This window comes from Sprattus sprattus (genome assembly GCF_963457725.1).
Source record: "Sprattus sprattus genome assembly, chromosome: 2".
Classification (NCBI taxonomy): Eukaryota; Metazoa; Chordata; class Actinopteri; order Clupeiformes; family Clupeidae; genus Sprattus; species Sprattus sprattus.
Window position 1 is genome coordinate 49794683 of NC_137921.1, and position 15775 is coordinate 49810457.

General features: G+C 40.5%; 1 protein-coding gene and 1 long non-coding RNA gene across 2 annotated transcripts in view; both read left to right on the forward strand.

Moving 5' to 3' along the window:
• The first annotated feature begins 6669 nt into the window (after positions 1-6669).
• Positions 6670-12220, forward strand: LOC308360680. Its single transcript, XR_013968527.1, has 3 exons — positions 6670-6817; positions 10000-10084; positions 12209-12220. It is a non-coding gene; the product is annotated as an uncharacterized lncRNA (long non-coding RNA).
• A 33-nt stretch (positions 12221-12253) lies between these two features.
• The window catches only part of pde4cb (phosphodiesterase 4C, cAMP-specific b), a 65212-nt gene continuing 61690 nt past the window's right edge, over positions 12254-15775 (forward strand). Inside the window, exon 1 of the mRNA XM_080832726.1 lies at positions 12254-12429. Coding sequence (XP_080688852.1) covers positions 12281-12429 — 149 coding nt within the window. The 5' untranslated portion in view covers positions 12254-12280. The remainder of the gene's footprint in view (positions 12430-15775) is intronic.

Genomic DNA, 15775 nt, shown 5'->3' on the forward strand with positions numbered 1-15775 from the left:
TACTGGCAACATTCCTACCAAATTTCAAATAAAAATATTGTCATTTAGATCATTTATTTGCAGAAAAATGACAATTGGTCAAAATAACAAAAAAGATGCAGTGTCTTCAGATCTTGAATAATGCAAAGAAAACAAGCTCATATTCATTTTTAAACTACACAATACTAATGCTTTAACTTAGGAAGAGTTCAGAAATCAATATTTGGTGGAATAACCTTGATTTAAAATCACAACTTTCATGTGTCTTGGCATGCTCTCCACCAGTCTTTCACATTGCCGTTGGGTGACTTTATGCTACTCCTGGCGCAAGAATTCAAGCAGCTCGGCTTCTTTTCATGGCTTGTGACCATCCATATTCCTCTTGATCTCATTTCAGAGTTTTTTTTATGGGATTCAAGTCTCGAAATTGGGCTGGCCATGACAGGGTCCTGATCTGGTGATACTCCATCCACACCTTTACTGGCCTGGCTGTGTGGCATGGAGCATTGCCCTGCTGGAAAAAACACTTCTCAGAGTTGGGGAACATTGTCAGAGCAAAAGGAAGCAAGTTTTTCTTCCGGGACAACGTTGTACTTTGCCTGGCTGAGGTTTGTAAAAGACCATAAGGATTGAACCAAAGCCGACTGGAGGGTCTCCTAGTTCGTCTTCTCTGATGAGTCCAATTTCACAGTAGGTGCAAGACTCTGTGGCTTGTAGGCCTCTCCAGGTCTCTGTCTAACCATCAGACGACCATGTGTTGGGCAAAGCTGAAAATTGGACTCATCAGAGAAGACGAACTAGGAGACCCAATATTTTTATTTTAAATTTGGTAGGAATGTTGCCAGTAGGTTATAGAATAAAACAAAAATGTACATTTTACTTTAACACATACCAATAAATAGTAAAACCAGAGAAAATGATCATTTTGAAGTGGTCTCTTAATTTTTCCGCGGCTGTATATATATAGTGTTTTCTTTACTTTTATTATTTTCTACATTGTAGATTAATACAGAAGACATTTAAACTACGAAAGAACACATATGGAATGATGTACTAAACAAAAACATTTTTATCTACCATGTAGAAAATAATGAAAGTAAAGAAAAAACGTCTCAAAAAATTAAAAGGTGTGTCCAAACTTTTGACTGGTACTGTACATGCTGTATATATAAATATATAAGCACATAACTTTAGAGTGATAGTCGTCCAGAGGTTCTCTCTGTGCCCCACTAAAAGGAAAGGGGAGGGTTCAGGATGCTTCAGTGAAGGGAATGCAAAAGTGATTAATACAATCATTAATCACTATACAATCATCAATACACATTCTCATTAAAAAAACATGAATTAATGAATCTGGATGCAGCCACTATGCATATATGATAACATTTATGTAAATATGTTTTAGACATGAGCAGTTGAAGAAATATCTTTGTGAATAATTAACAAGGAATTGTTATCTATCTCACAGGAGCAGCTTTTCCTCCAAAGTCACCATCAACGTCACCACCCACAGATATATCCCTGCCTTTATCAACAGACATGTCAACATCACCATTAACAAATCAATCACTGCCATCATCAATAGATTTACCCACGTCATCCTCAAGAGCAATATCCAACACCACCTTCCAACATGTTTTGGTCCTGTGCAGAACAACCAAAACTGGGCTCCTTAACTCAAGCTCCAGCCGTGGTTTGTGATAGTTAAATCCCTGGTTTGTTAAACACTAACTTCTGTTTGTGATAACGGTTATTGACTCATTCTTTCGAAAAGTGTAATGTTTAAAAGTCAAGTGTCTATGCTGAATGTTTGCTGTTATTGTTCCCTGTTGTTCCCTCCCTACTTAAGGAAAGCCACTCTCAAGGAATCTCTGGCTGATAGCCTTCTTGTGTATTGCAATCTGCATAGTAGTCGGGCCGCTGGTGATATTGATAGCAAAGTGCCTGCCTCCTGCAGATGAAGCACGGATTGCAGATGGTAAGTTCACTACACAAGTCCAAGGTCTTTAAAAAAAAAAGAACTAAACAGTTCCATACCCAGATGGTATCTGAAATAGTGTCCATATATCCTACTTCAGACTAGGGCCGGGTCACCCAGTTTACACTATTGGCTATCGTGTTTCTCATTATCCAGTAACACATAAGACACACATAATGGACATCTTCTCCCATGCCTCTCAAAACTTGCTTTCTCTCTTTCTTTTCCCACAGGGAAGGTTACTGAGGAGTCTGTATTCGAGCAAACGCAGACGTCAATTTAAAGGCAGAAGTGACAGAGCAGCACAAAAATGTAACCTTGAAAGATTTGTGTGAATTTTACTGTATTCGGGGAAGTGACTAAATATGGGTGAAAAGACTGTCTTTTCTCTTCTCTTGTCCTTGTCTTCCTCATGTTTTCTCTTGCACCAGCAATACTGTGAGCAACTAATGGCACTCAAAGAGAGCAGACCTCTGCCAAGGCCAAATACCCAACCTTGCAGGGTCTCAGAAACTGACAATGATTTCCTGCCCCTGCCCCTTAATCAAGAGCTGCTTCGGTCTAGAGCTCACACAAACACAACAAGTAGGTAAGTTCACCAGAAGGGTACTCGGAGAGTGGCCATCTTGCAACGCTAGTGAAAGTGAAACTAAATTTAGTCGGATCCGCTCAAAATGTATTAGGGTTCTCCCTTGGCCTGTGCTACATCCCTCCAATAAGTTTCGTGAAAATTGAAAAAACAGTTTTTGCATAATCCTGCTGACAAACAGACAAAACAAAATGGCCTTTAAAACATAATCTCCTTGGCGGAGGTAATAAACATGCATAAAAGATAGAAGGCTCCTTGTCATACAGACACTTTATAGAACAATCTGTAGAGAAACCATTAATTCATGAAACAATGCAAAACATAGTTTCCCTTCTAAGGCACAGAGTTCGTTTATGCACATAAATCAATTAAAGCTATAAACGAAATGTTATGACTGTACTGTGATAAAACACATTAATGCTAGTGTTAATATTAACAAAATGACCATTTCAGCAAGCAGCCTTGTCCCTCTTCTCTGGCAGCACAGAAAGTTCAGTGAAAGTTTCTGATATGTGCAGGAGGGTACCAAATAATGACAGCATTATGTGATGTGTTCAGGTTCCCCACTAGAGTAAAGATGGTACTGACAGCTGCTCTGAGAACAGGCTGGGACCTGGTACGCCTAATGCACATTATGCCTAATGTTCTCTATTCCTGTGTTGATTAGAAATGGATGAAATCGTTTGCATGCAGTTTATGAGGTAAACCAATCGAATCTGTGAACTGTATCACCACAACCTCAGACTGCCCCAGGGGCTCCTATTATCACTGAAAAGCTAGCTCCACTTAACATCAGATCTCTAGCCAACAGATGCTTTCTCAGTCAATGACACTATATAATATCCTACCATTGAAATGTTCTGTTTCTTACTGAGACCTGATTAGCATTGGGAAGAAGTGCTACTGTTCTCAACAAGACAGCACCAGCAAATCAGAGGTACATGACTACCTGCCGAACAGTGCTAAGGTTCTCAACAAGACATGACCAGCAAATTTGAGTTACATGACTATGTGTCGAACTGGTAAGAAAGGAGGGGGAGTAGCTGCTTTATTTAAAGATACTTTACAGTGTAGAGATTACACTTTGTAATTGTATTTCTTTTGAATCCCTATCTTTTATATTATAGGGGCCTCCAAAAAATTAGATTTTTAACTATTTACTCTAAAATACTCTAATTGATTACTTTACTGTCAGTTATCTCCACTGACCCCATTTTGTCTTATCATAGCAGGGGATTTTAACATCCACACAATAACATGGACAATAACAACAACAGCTTTTCTGTCTCTTCTTTGACTTGGTGATGGGTCCGGATATTCAAGGATATGTCATCAACGAATGTCATCATGGGTGTTGTTGCACTGGTAAAAGTCAAGAAGAGAAGGCAGGAAAGCTGAACATTAGTGGAAAGTGTTTTTCAGTGGAAAGAATGTAACTCAAATCCACTGTGAGCTCTATAAACAAGGCCTTTGTAGTTTTAAGTATGAGTTATGTAGGGTTAGACAGCTGCATGCCTCTAAGATGATTAACTGGAACATCAACAATACCTGCACATTGTTTGTCATGGTCGACAAGCTTACAAACCAACAAAACAGGATGCCCCAGAACTCCTCCCCTCAGGGAAATGGAATTAATTTGCTATTTTACTGACAAATTCAAAACTACTAGACACACCATAAACATCACACAGTCAAACAATGAAACTCTGTCGTTTCTATGACCACCTGGAAATAATTTGTTGACTATGTCACAATTCAAAACAACTGACCAAAAAACTGAAATCATCACTTCGTCTTGACACATTGCCGTCTACATTTTTAAAAAACTTTTTTTACTGTTTTTTTAAATCATCACGTTGTCTTGACACCGTTAGATCTCTACATTTCTTTTAAGGCCTTTTTTTTTTTTTTTTTTTTTTACTTTTTTGCAACAACTGACTTGCAGCAAATTGTTCATGGCTCACTGCTATCAGGTATTTTCCCAGAGTCACTAAAACAGCTGCCATTAAGCCACTCTTAAAGCAGCAATACAGAGTTCTGTTCCAAAACTAGTAAGCTAACTACCTAAATGCCATGTAAAAACCTTGCAAACCCCACCAACAGCCCAGCTGACACTAAAAGAAGCTTGCCAACACACTAACTGGTGTCTTTTAACATGTGAAAGTGTGTGAAAGCTTTTCTTCCATTTTTGCCGGGTGTTCATAGAACTTCATAGGGCATATCCTGGATGGCTAGTGGGGAAGACACAGGGGTTTATCTGTCCTTCACATATGCATACCATATGCTATCAAAATGAATTTAAGGATGGTACCAAAACTAGTTGCCTATAAAACCATACCTCAAAAAGTGTCAAATTGTTTCATAGTGTTACTATAATAAAAAAAGAGAACTCTGGATGCCTCAATGTTAAGCAACTGTATAATTACCTCTCAAATATTCCTTTATAGCTCAGATCATTGAGAAAGTTGTTTTTTTTATCAACTTAGCAATTTGTTGAACTGTTAAAATGATCGCTTTATGTCTGAATACAATTCAGGTAAAGTAACAGCTCTGGTTTTCTTAGATCTCGACATTTGACACTGTGGATCATAGAATGCTGCTGGACAGGCTGGTAAATAGTGTAGAACTTTCTGTGGCAGTCCTTCATTGGTTCAGCTCTTATTTAGAAGGCTGGCTTTACATTTTCACCATTAGGAATTCTGAATTTGACAGGGTGTCTATGACATGTGAAGCCCCTTAGGGATCAGTTATCTGACGTCTTCTGGCTGCCTTTGTGCCAGATTCTACAGAACAACATTGATCCCCATGGTGCAGATGATACACCTGATGGCCCTGTCACCATGACTACAGACTTCTAGACTCACCATGTCAATGCTTAAAGCAAATAAATAATTGGGTGAGCCAGAATTTTCTTCAATTAAATAAAGACAAAACAGAGACTATTATGTTTGGCAACAAGAAGGCGAGGATTAGTATTAGTAAATACCTCGACTCTTAGGCTCTAAAACCACCGGACTCTTGGCATTCTGATAGACTCAGCTCTCACCTTCCCCAGCAATATCAGCAATCACCAAAACAGCCTTCTATATGAAAACTATACTCAGCTTCAAAGTTTGGTGTCCCAAGAAGTTAGAGAAGCTCATTAATGCTTTTATCTCCAGTAGAGTGAATTACTGTTGTGGTTTCTTAACTGGACTCCCCCAAAAGACAGCTGCAGAATGCTGCGGTTAGAGTTTTATCTAGGACCAAGAGAACAGATCCATAATCCAGGTTAAAATCATCTCTCCTTTCATGTGCCTATGCTTGAGCTCTATTCATACTGCACTTTAATTCTGGAAGTAGACCTCTTGTCTCCCCACACAGGAAAGTGACGTCTTGGGCTTTTTTATTTATGTACTTTCGTTTAATTATATAGCCTATATTTGATCTTTTTATCTTTATTTTAACACTTCTTTGGATATTCCTTCTGCTGTTATTTATGTACAACACATGGAATTGCGCCTGTATATGAAATGTGCTAGCCCTTTTAAAATAAACTTGCCTGGTCTTGGCTTGCCATTTGTAAAGAAGTCGGCATTTAATTAACACGCCATCTACTGTTTAAAATCATCCAAGGCTGAATAAAAAAATGATTGTAGCCAGAGGATTGAGGCAGAGGTTAGTAAACTAGGTTAGGCTCAGAGCTGGGGTGAATTCGAAAGTAATACGAAATGGGACTTACAGCTGGATAGGACAGTGTGTGTCTGTCACAGGTACAAGCCTGCTTGCCACAAGATGGCGATAAAGCCTTAAAAGAACAGGTTAACGTCAGCATTAAGTTCCTTGAAACATGACCTGAAATAGCCTACAGCTAGGGTGTGCACAAACTGTAAATATGATTCACGTGGAAAAAGTTGCTGTCGTAATGTTTTTCTGATGTAGGTCTTATTCGAGTCACATTTCCTGAAGTTTGACTAACCCTAACCCTATCTTACTAATTGTATTAAAACCGCCCATTCCCGCTGCATAATGTCCGTACAACGGCATGCTTTCACTGTTTACATCGTTTGCTTCCTGCCATGTGACTACATAAACGTCATATGCAACGAGAGATTAGTATGGTTCAGAGTTTGAAGTCTAAAAACGTTATGGACTACACTTTTAAATAAAAAGGTCCATCGAACGATGTTGTCAATCAGTGTTTCCGGATTTGTAGAGTTCTTCTGGCTCTGGTTACATCCAAGACTCCCATCCAAACTTTTTACTGAAGGACAACTTGCGCCAATTTTAAGGTAGGGTAGGCTACTCTTCATAAACGTATGGCATTGACTGGTTAGGTATTCAATCTTTCTCGATATGTTTAAGGAGAATTTTCCTTCGTTTCAAAGTTGTTCTAGTCGCCCTCTAAAACAGATACAATGCCCTCCGTCGCGTTTTATCCAAATGCTCTTTTCTGAAAGACACAGTTCAGTTGAGCAAAATGTAATACCCGGGGGACGGCGGTTTGACAAATGAAGCGAGGCTATCAGAGGCTATACGATACATATGATGGGAAATATGTTATAGTTAGTCTACATTGTATTCAAATGGTGTCCCTAGGGCTTTTTTGTGTCAGCCTACAACACCTTATAAGAGTATGACAAGGGTTGACTGCTTGACATCTGTTTAACCACAGGAAGGATTGGGTTTTGTCCCAAGACAGAGACAGAGAGGTCTTCAACATGTCACAGAGGACCATATTGTTCTAGGTTGTTCAGGGAAAGTCGGAATAGTAGATCTATATAAAATATGCCAAGGTCAACCTCTGTTATGTCTGTTATTACAGTGCATGAAATGCCCTGTATTGTTATTCCTAGGCTTCTTCTTATTCTTGTTACCTTTTTCTGCGATTAATTCAGCCCGAACCGCTTAACGTAGAAACTTCATTCAAACTTTGTCGCGTAGGTCTTGTAAAGGACACTTATGCTATGTATTTTTCACTTTTCTAAACTTTATACTTTTTAAGATATTAAATAAAAACGAATCAAAATGTGCCCATTGACTTACATTGGGCCATTATGACATCATAATAGGGTCTTTAAACTGGCTTGCACCTGTGCTTCACTGACACCTGCGCCAAATCAAAGGAACCTCTTCTCTGTCCCTCTCAATTTAACTGTAACTAGGAACATTAAGACACCTTCCATTCTCTACTTTTTTTTCTCTCCATCTCTCCATCTTTCTCTCTATCCCTCTCAGTCTACTTTCTCACACTCAATCTCTCTTCTTCACTCCATTTTTATCTCCTTTTTTTCAATATTTTCACTCTCTTTTTCTCTTTATCCAGAGCCACTCTTGTTCTCTCTTCTTTCCTTCTTCCACTCTCCTTTCTTCTTTCCTTCTTTCACTATTCTTTCCTTTCTTCTTTCCTTCTTTCACACTTCTTTCTTTTCTTCTTTCCTTCTTCAACTATTCTTTCCTTCTTTCCTTTCTTCACTCTTCTTCCCTTTCTTCACTCTTCTTTCTTTTCTTCTTCCTTTCTTAACTTTTGCATTTCATGCACTGGTATTTCCTTCAGGAAATGCATTTTCTAGTTTGTTTTGATCATGTTCGTGTTTATCATCACATAGCTTAGTTTGTAGATGTTATCCTACTGTAGTTTAGGCTTCATAGTTTTAGGAGCTTATATGTTTATTAATTCAATTTAATTGTATTAATATAGCGCCAAAACAATAGACAATGTGAAGACATTGGGCTCACACTCTCAACAAAACAAAGAGTCTGAATTCCATGTCATCCTGCCACTCAAAAATGTACGTTGACAGTGAGCACACAAAATAACCATTCCCTCATTACACTTTCTCATGCACCCGGAAGGGAGCTTAGTATGTCTACCTCCAAAACTGCTCAGGTGTTGTTCATTCTTTCTGTGCAATTTTAAAAGAGAACCACACCACTCTGGGCAACCGTTTGAAGCCTTCAGAACTGATCTACGCTCAGACTCACCGGAGGGTGCAGATTTATTATGGCCTGTAGCTCATGGGCTAGGCTATCTCCCATCATATGTAAGGTTCAGTTATTATATAATGTGGTGCAGTTTAATGAAAAGCTCAGAGCAGGCCAAAGATATAATACGGTCTGCTATCTATATATAGTTTTGCTACATGATTACCACCATAATGGCAGGCCTAGGCCTGTTAAATCTCCAACAGGACCGCATTGCTTTTTAAATACCATGCCTGTTTTCTATGCTTTTAGTGATGTTGAAATTTTGAAAATGACTTTATTTGGCACGTTTGTTCTCTTACCTCACAGTACACAATACAGATCTGCAGTGCTTTGTTTTCACTAGAGTTGCATGTTTTTGCTGCCTTTGGAGAAGCCCAGACTCAGTGGCCCAACTCTACACTCCAGCCACAACAGCTCTGAGAGTCAGTGACCTGCTGCTCACTCGCGCTGTGTGACTGATTACTCTGTCTCGTTTGCATAGAAGAAAGACGTTTCATGTTACACTAATGCTACAGGCCTTCCGCCACAAAAGAGTGTTTAATTCTGTGTGTCCAGTTGGATCCATCCACTTTGTTATTCTATCTGAGTTCTTGGTGAAATCAGATAATCAGTTATCCATCAGCTTTAATTATTTGTTTACTTTTTTTTACGTTGGCATAGGGAGTGAGTTTGATTCTTTATTCACAGTTTTAGAGATGATCTTTGGCATGAGATCAGAAGATGTTGGAAAATGTTTCCTTCCTGACGACTTCTTCTCTCATCTTTTCTGTCTCACCATATCAAATTTGCAAGGCCACTGTTAATTCACAAGTGATTTGTATCATCAAAAGTTGAATTCCTTCTCTCTGTTGCTGTCTTTCTTGTTATCTTTCTCTCTCTCTCTCTCTAACTCTCTCTCTGACTCTCTCTCTCTCTCTCATAAACCCCTCTTATCTCTCTCTCTCTCTCTAACTCTCCCTCTCTCTCTTTGACTCTCTCTGACTCTCTCCCGCTCTTTGTTTTGGACCTTGTAACCCTTCAGTTGGCATTGTTTCATATCTTCTACTTGGCTGTGTCGTCATGCACTGATCTTCAAAGCAGCCTATAAGGGCTCTTTATGCTAAAATCCTTTAAATGTTAACCAGGGACTGTAGTAAAAGTGGACTATGGTTAATATTTGAGAGAATACGGTATGTGAAACTTCACATGTAAATGATAATCCTTAGAGATAAAAGCTCAATGATAAGTTCTAAACTGAAGTAACTGAGATGACGCACTTACATTGATTACCTCAGGGAGCTGTGTCTTTGATGCCTGAGATTCTGGACCCATTTGATGGACCTCATTAATGTGGTTCTTGAGAATGGTATAGCATGCATTTTTGTGATCTGCTGAAATGTAGGTAACTTTATTGTGGCGATGTTGTCATCTTAACTATTTATTAAACTTGCGGATTTTAAAATTTAAATTGTTATGCATTTCACCCCCTTTGTTTTTGCTGTTTCAGCTACGTGACTGCGTCCCTGTTGGAGACACACACTGCCAACGGAGGAGGCGTAACGCCTGCGTCAGTGTCCTAACTGACAATGGAGGTACAGATATGACTAACCCAGATTCTACGCTATCCACTCCTTGGCCTTATCTTTCTAGCCTGAATAATTTTGAAACCTGCTTTGCTGTAGTTTACCTTTGCGTCACGTCTGCATATCGACACACCATGATACCACCATTAACGGGAGCCTTACGCATGTGTGGCTGTAAGGAGCTGGAGTATAGTCTCATAAACCCCACTTATCTCACCGCTCACTTCTAACACTTAAGTTTTTACAATCCCTCCTCCTGATACGTGTGTCTTTGAGCGGACACGGCAAGAAAGCTCCACGTGAACATAGTATGTCAGGGTGTGAACAGGAAGTGTGTTCACTGTGCATGAATTTCATTATTATGCACAGAAATGGAAAGCGCTACATTCAAGGTGTAAATTGCAAATATTCCACCAGGGTCTCGTGAAAGGGCATTGCTGTTAGGTTGAATAATTGACTTAAGTGACTGAACCCTGAAATAAAATATCAGTAATTAGGAAAATGCTACTACACTAGGATATTCCCTTTATTTCCTTTTAATATATGAATTCAAATCGTTTTTTTTTTTTCATGTTTTTATTTGATTTTATTTGCATTTTTTTTTTTTACAAATGTAGCCTAAATGCATTAAACAAATTCACCAACCTCCTAACAGAAAGCAGATGCATGGAACACACTGGAATTGTGGGGAATTCTCTCTCTTTGTCATGCCCTCTGAATTGCCCTTCCTTCTGTTGGAGAAGAAAATACATACTGCAATTTAAAAGCAGCTCCTTCAGCTCATTTAAAGGGCATTACCTGGTGCTATCCTCCTCAGTCTGTTAGTGAGAACGACTTGAATACGTATTAGTGAGTCTGTTAGTGAGAACGAAGCTAACTGAAGCTAAAGACTCAACCCATTTTGGTCAGAGGGCATTACTGATTCCACCGCAGAGCAGATGGGAACACAGTCAGACCCGCACGTCCCTCCAGAGCTTGGCCCAGGTTGCTTCTGGAGCGGAGCTGAAATGGTCTGGATCCAGCCCAGATCTGGTACTGATCTGGCCCAAACCGAGCTGCTCTCCTGGGTCTTAGCTCATCTCCTGGAAAGACACCAATGTGCCAGTAGGGCCCCAGGCTGGAGGTGTAGAAGAGGCACTGAGCTGCGGTTCTGTTTCATGGCAAACTGAACCATTAATGGATTCCTTCCCCTCTCATGGTGCGCCTTCCTAGAAAGATTTGTCAGCAGAGTTCTGAAGAGAAGGGCACTCAAAGTCCAGGCCATTCTGTTTTATTGCAATGCAATTTTATGTGTTCAAGTGTTTTATGTTTTCAAGGAGCCTACATTGATTACAATGAGGATGCCATTCTTTTTCTCTGGAGACTTGGAGCCAAACAAATGCTAGATTTTGGACAAAGCTGTAGAAGAGATGTGTGATAAGAAATGTATCTTTACACTGGTTGCATTCTGGACGTCTCCTCCAGCTCCATCCTCATTATAATGACAATCTTTGAGAAGACGTAGCTGAAACTGTATATTGTTTTGGAAAACCACACTGAGAATCTACATTGTCTTAATTCTAAACCTAATCTGTCCATTTTTCTGTTCAGTGTTCCTGTCCTTTTATGATTTGCATTATTTGTTACGTTTCCTCCATTTCTATTCTACCTTGGGCAAGTTAAAGCCACAGCTTTCCAAGTAAGCCAAGAGATCAGTGTTTTGTTATTACACACATATTATCCAGGATATTATTCTCTTATTGTATCCATATTATACAGGACCGAACTTCATCATCTGTGAGAAATCAAACTTTCTTCAGAGCAGCAGTTACAGTATTTATTGACATAAAAAAGCCAACAATGACAAATACCAGAAAAAAAAAAATGTGTCCTCGTATCTTGAAAGAACATATTAATCCATATCAACTGAAACAGTGGTAGTCTTTTCAGTTGGAAAAATAAACTATTTTGTGCATTTCGTACACTCAATTTGAAAAGACACAAGCGTTACAGAAAGAAAGAGTTTTTTTACTGCAGGATTTATTAAGGTTTTAATCCTCAAGTAAAGTGAAAGGCTGATGCTTTGAGCCAACTGAGGATGTACCCACAGGGTCCATCTGAAACTGACCCAGGCTGCTGCTTTGCTATCTGCAGAGACGCAGGGAGTCCCTGGGACCCTGCTGGCCGGACCGCAGCAATGCCGTGCGCAGGAGGTTCTCGGGCCCAATGCACCTGCCTCCCCTGTCCCGCCGCCACTCCGCCTTGGAGTGCAGGAAGATGCACTTTCCCGATCTGGAGGCCATCTACAAGGCTACCCTTGCCAGAGTGGATACCGAGAGCCTGGAGACCATCCCAGATATAGGCCAGCAGACCAGGTCAGTGAGATACAGCAACCAATTACCACACACTCACACACCAGGTCGATCAGATACATACAGCACCAGACTCTTCCACCCACACCTCAAACCAAGGCTTGGTTTCCCAGGGAATTCCCAGGAGTCTTAGCAGTTAGTGATGGTTATGAGTGGTCTCTAGGGTTAGTGATACGGGCCTCCCGAACAAGCATGTAACGTGAATGCACATGTCCTGCTTTTGAGTAGTACTTAACAGGCACTTTCCATGTACACTGTGCTGAAATATTACCTAATTTGGCGACATCAGGGTATGTTACAGCTGCCTTTTGACTCCATACATGCTAAATGTCTTAAAGGCAAATAAATGTTAATGCTTAAGCGCATGACATGTCAACATGTTAGGCCTACTCCAGACGTCCAACATAAGCCTGTTCTTTGCCACTTGTACGAACTACTAACTACTTAGGCTTACAATGCTTTTGGGAAAACGGGCCCAATTTAGTCAGATGTACACAGCACCCATTTCCGAAGCACACACACCAGGCAGACCAGGTAAGTAAGATGCACAGAGCCCACATATCACACACACACACACACACACACACACACACACACAAATACACACCAGGCAGGCCAGGTTAGTCAGATGCACACATCACCCATATCACACACAAACACACACACACCAGGCCGGCCAGTTTAGTCAGATGCACACAGCACTCACACACACACACAAACACACACTCAAACACCAGGCAGGCCAGGTTAGTCAGATGCACACAGCACTCATATCACACACACACACACACACACACACACACACACACACACACACAAACACCATGCAGGCCAGGTTAGTCAGATGCACACAGCACTCATATCACACACGCACACACACACACCAGGCAGGCCAGGTAGGTCGGTCAGACAGATGCACCCTGTTTTGTCCATTAAATAATAACAATCTTAATTCACACGGCACTATACATACTACACTGATACACTGAGTGCAGATATTTTACCATCAGACCCAGAGCATTTGAAAACAATGCTATCGTTACTCTTGTCTCATTGGGAGTAGGTAGCTGTTGTGTGCCTAGTTGCATATTTATAAATGACAGGAAGTGTCAGACATCTTATCTGTCTATTGTCCCAGTTTTAACTCAACTTGACTCTTGATGTGGAGAGAGAGAGAGAGAGCTAGGAAGAGAGAGAGAGCTAGGAAGAGAGAGAGAGAGAGGATAGGGATTGTTAGTCCTGTCCAGTGCCTTCAAATGCAGGGTAGCATTCTTTGCTTCCAGCCAGCCGCCTGCAAAGGTAAAGAAACTCCTTCATCTGGTGGCTACTCTGAATCGCCCTTTGTGCCCACGGGTCATGCAAGGTTGTTCCCTCAGCTTTTCATTAGTGGAAGTGCTCCCATCTGCCATTAGCCCTTGGTTTTGAATTGCAATGATGTATGGAGCCATGGGAGATGGAATAGCGTGTGCTAATGGCCCTGTTTTCACTCTCACTCACATGAATGTTAATGGGGTGTCAGCTGAAAGGTCAGGTAGGCAGTGGGTTGTGGTGTGTCCTAGACAGCAGTCAACTGTATGCCTGCATTCTGATCAGATGTGTCACGTATGAGACAGATCCATATCAAATCTGAATCGATACCATAAGAACGAGTGAGGCTGCAGAAAAAAGTTTACCTAAATTTTTATTTTTTATCTACTCTTAGCATTTTAATACTTAGGGGTGTTCGTTTGTGTTCGTTACAGCATAAGTGTTCTGTATAATTCCTGTAGAGATACTGCAATGAAATGGTAACAGTGGTACTTCAATAAAATGGTAACAGTGAACTATTTATCTTCGAAATAGATTATATTTTTTATAGTAATCATGCCATGGGTATTAAAACAATAAAACAATTCGTGTTTGGGTGGGTAGTGGCTTGATGGATGATGTAATAACATGAACAAAATCACGTCATTTCTTGTCCATGTTGTAGTTGGCTGAATGTTTTTTTCCGAACAGCGCCGCGCGGCCAGGTTTCCTCGTCTACCCCCTGCTTCACGCGGTGAGTGCAGTAACGCTCCACGCGCATGCTGCCTTAAGTGCAAGCTCACAGTGATTTTCCCCAGTGCTACTCCTGGTGTTATTATCTTCTTATTGTAGCCTTTTCGTTTAAAAAAATGCTGGATAGATAATTGTCTTGCTTTCTCTTTACACCGGCATACTAGTGCTTATGTGGGGTGAAAAAATGTTCGCTGGCGGATAATGAAGGGGATTTTGACTGAACACTGTAAACATTCATTGAATGCTTTTTTTAATGGAAAGGAATTGTCAGATTGACAGTTGTTCCTAATAACTTTCTGGCTTCCAAAGCCTCCTTCGCGTTTCAGCACTGTACCTTGTGGACAGCTCATCATCCTTCTCAAAGACTGTCCGAACGCTGAGATCAACTTTCAAAGCGGCAACGAATTACCCTTTTCATAACTACCACGTTAACAGAGGATACAAATAGTTGTCAAGGACACCGTTTACTGTTTAAATTTTTAGAGCTGAGCCGCTTCTGGGATGGAGTGTACAGCGCTGAGTCGAGAGACTGCTGGTCTCGCGAAACCACCGAAACACTTGTGGCGACAGCCCCGGACCCACATCCGAATCAAGCAACGGTATCACTCAGACACCGAACGGTACCTGAGCAGCAACAGAACTATGGAAAAAAACCGGCCCGGACTCAAAAAGCCGCGAATGTCTTGGCCGGGCTCATTTCATAAACGGTAATCGTCATTGTTTACAGTACTTGTAAAATAAATGTTTTCAAAATTATAAGTGGATGTCAGAACAAATTCAAAAAAATAAAGAGTGCAGGGTACTCACAGCAGCAGTCATGTGTGTGTGGTGGACACTACATTAAATCTAAACTAATTAAGTAAGCCGTTTACAGTGGGCTTTGTTTACCTGTCATACACACTGCAGTAATTCCCTCCGTAGTCAATACAGGCTGGAGATACGTCATTATCAGCACAATGCTGACCTGCTTATCATGTGTTTGCTGTTCAGTAGGCTCTGATAAGCAATTATTATAGGTGCCTTTCTCTTTTCAACAGGAATTTTCTCTGTCTTCATTCAGCCCTCATATGCATTCGATTTTCCACTATAAGTTGCTGGACTTATTATATTGCTTTGTTGCAATAACATTTACAAACAAATCACTGTATCCCTCTGGCCATCAAGACTGACTAACAGTTTGCCGGTGGTCATGTAGCTCCAGTCATTGTATATATTTTAAACACAATTCTCAGTTTTGAGCAAAGGCATTTGCTGGCCAGTGCGCACGGCTTTCCTGGGAGATGGGTTTTAAAACAAAACTGGTCTCTGC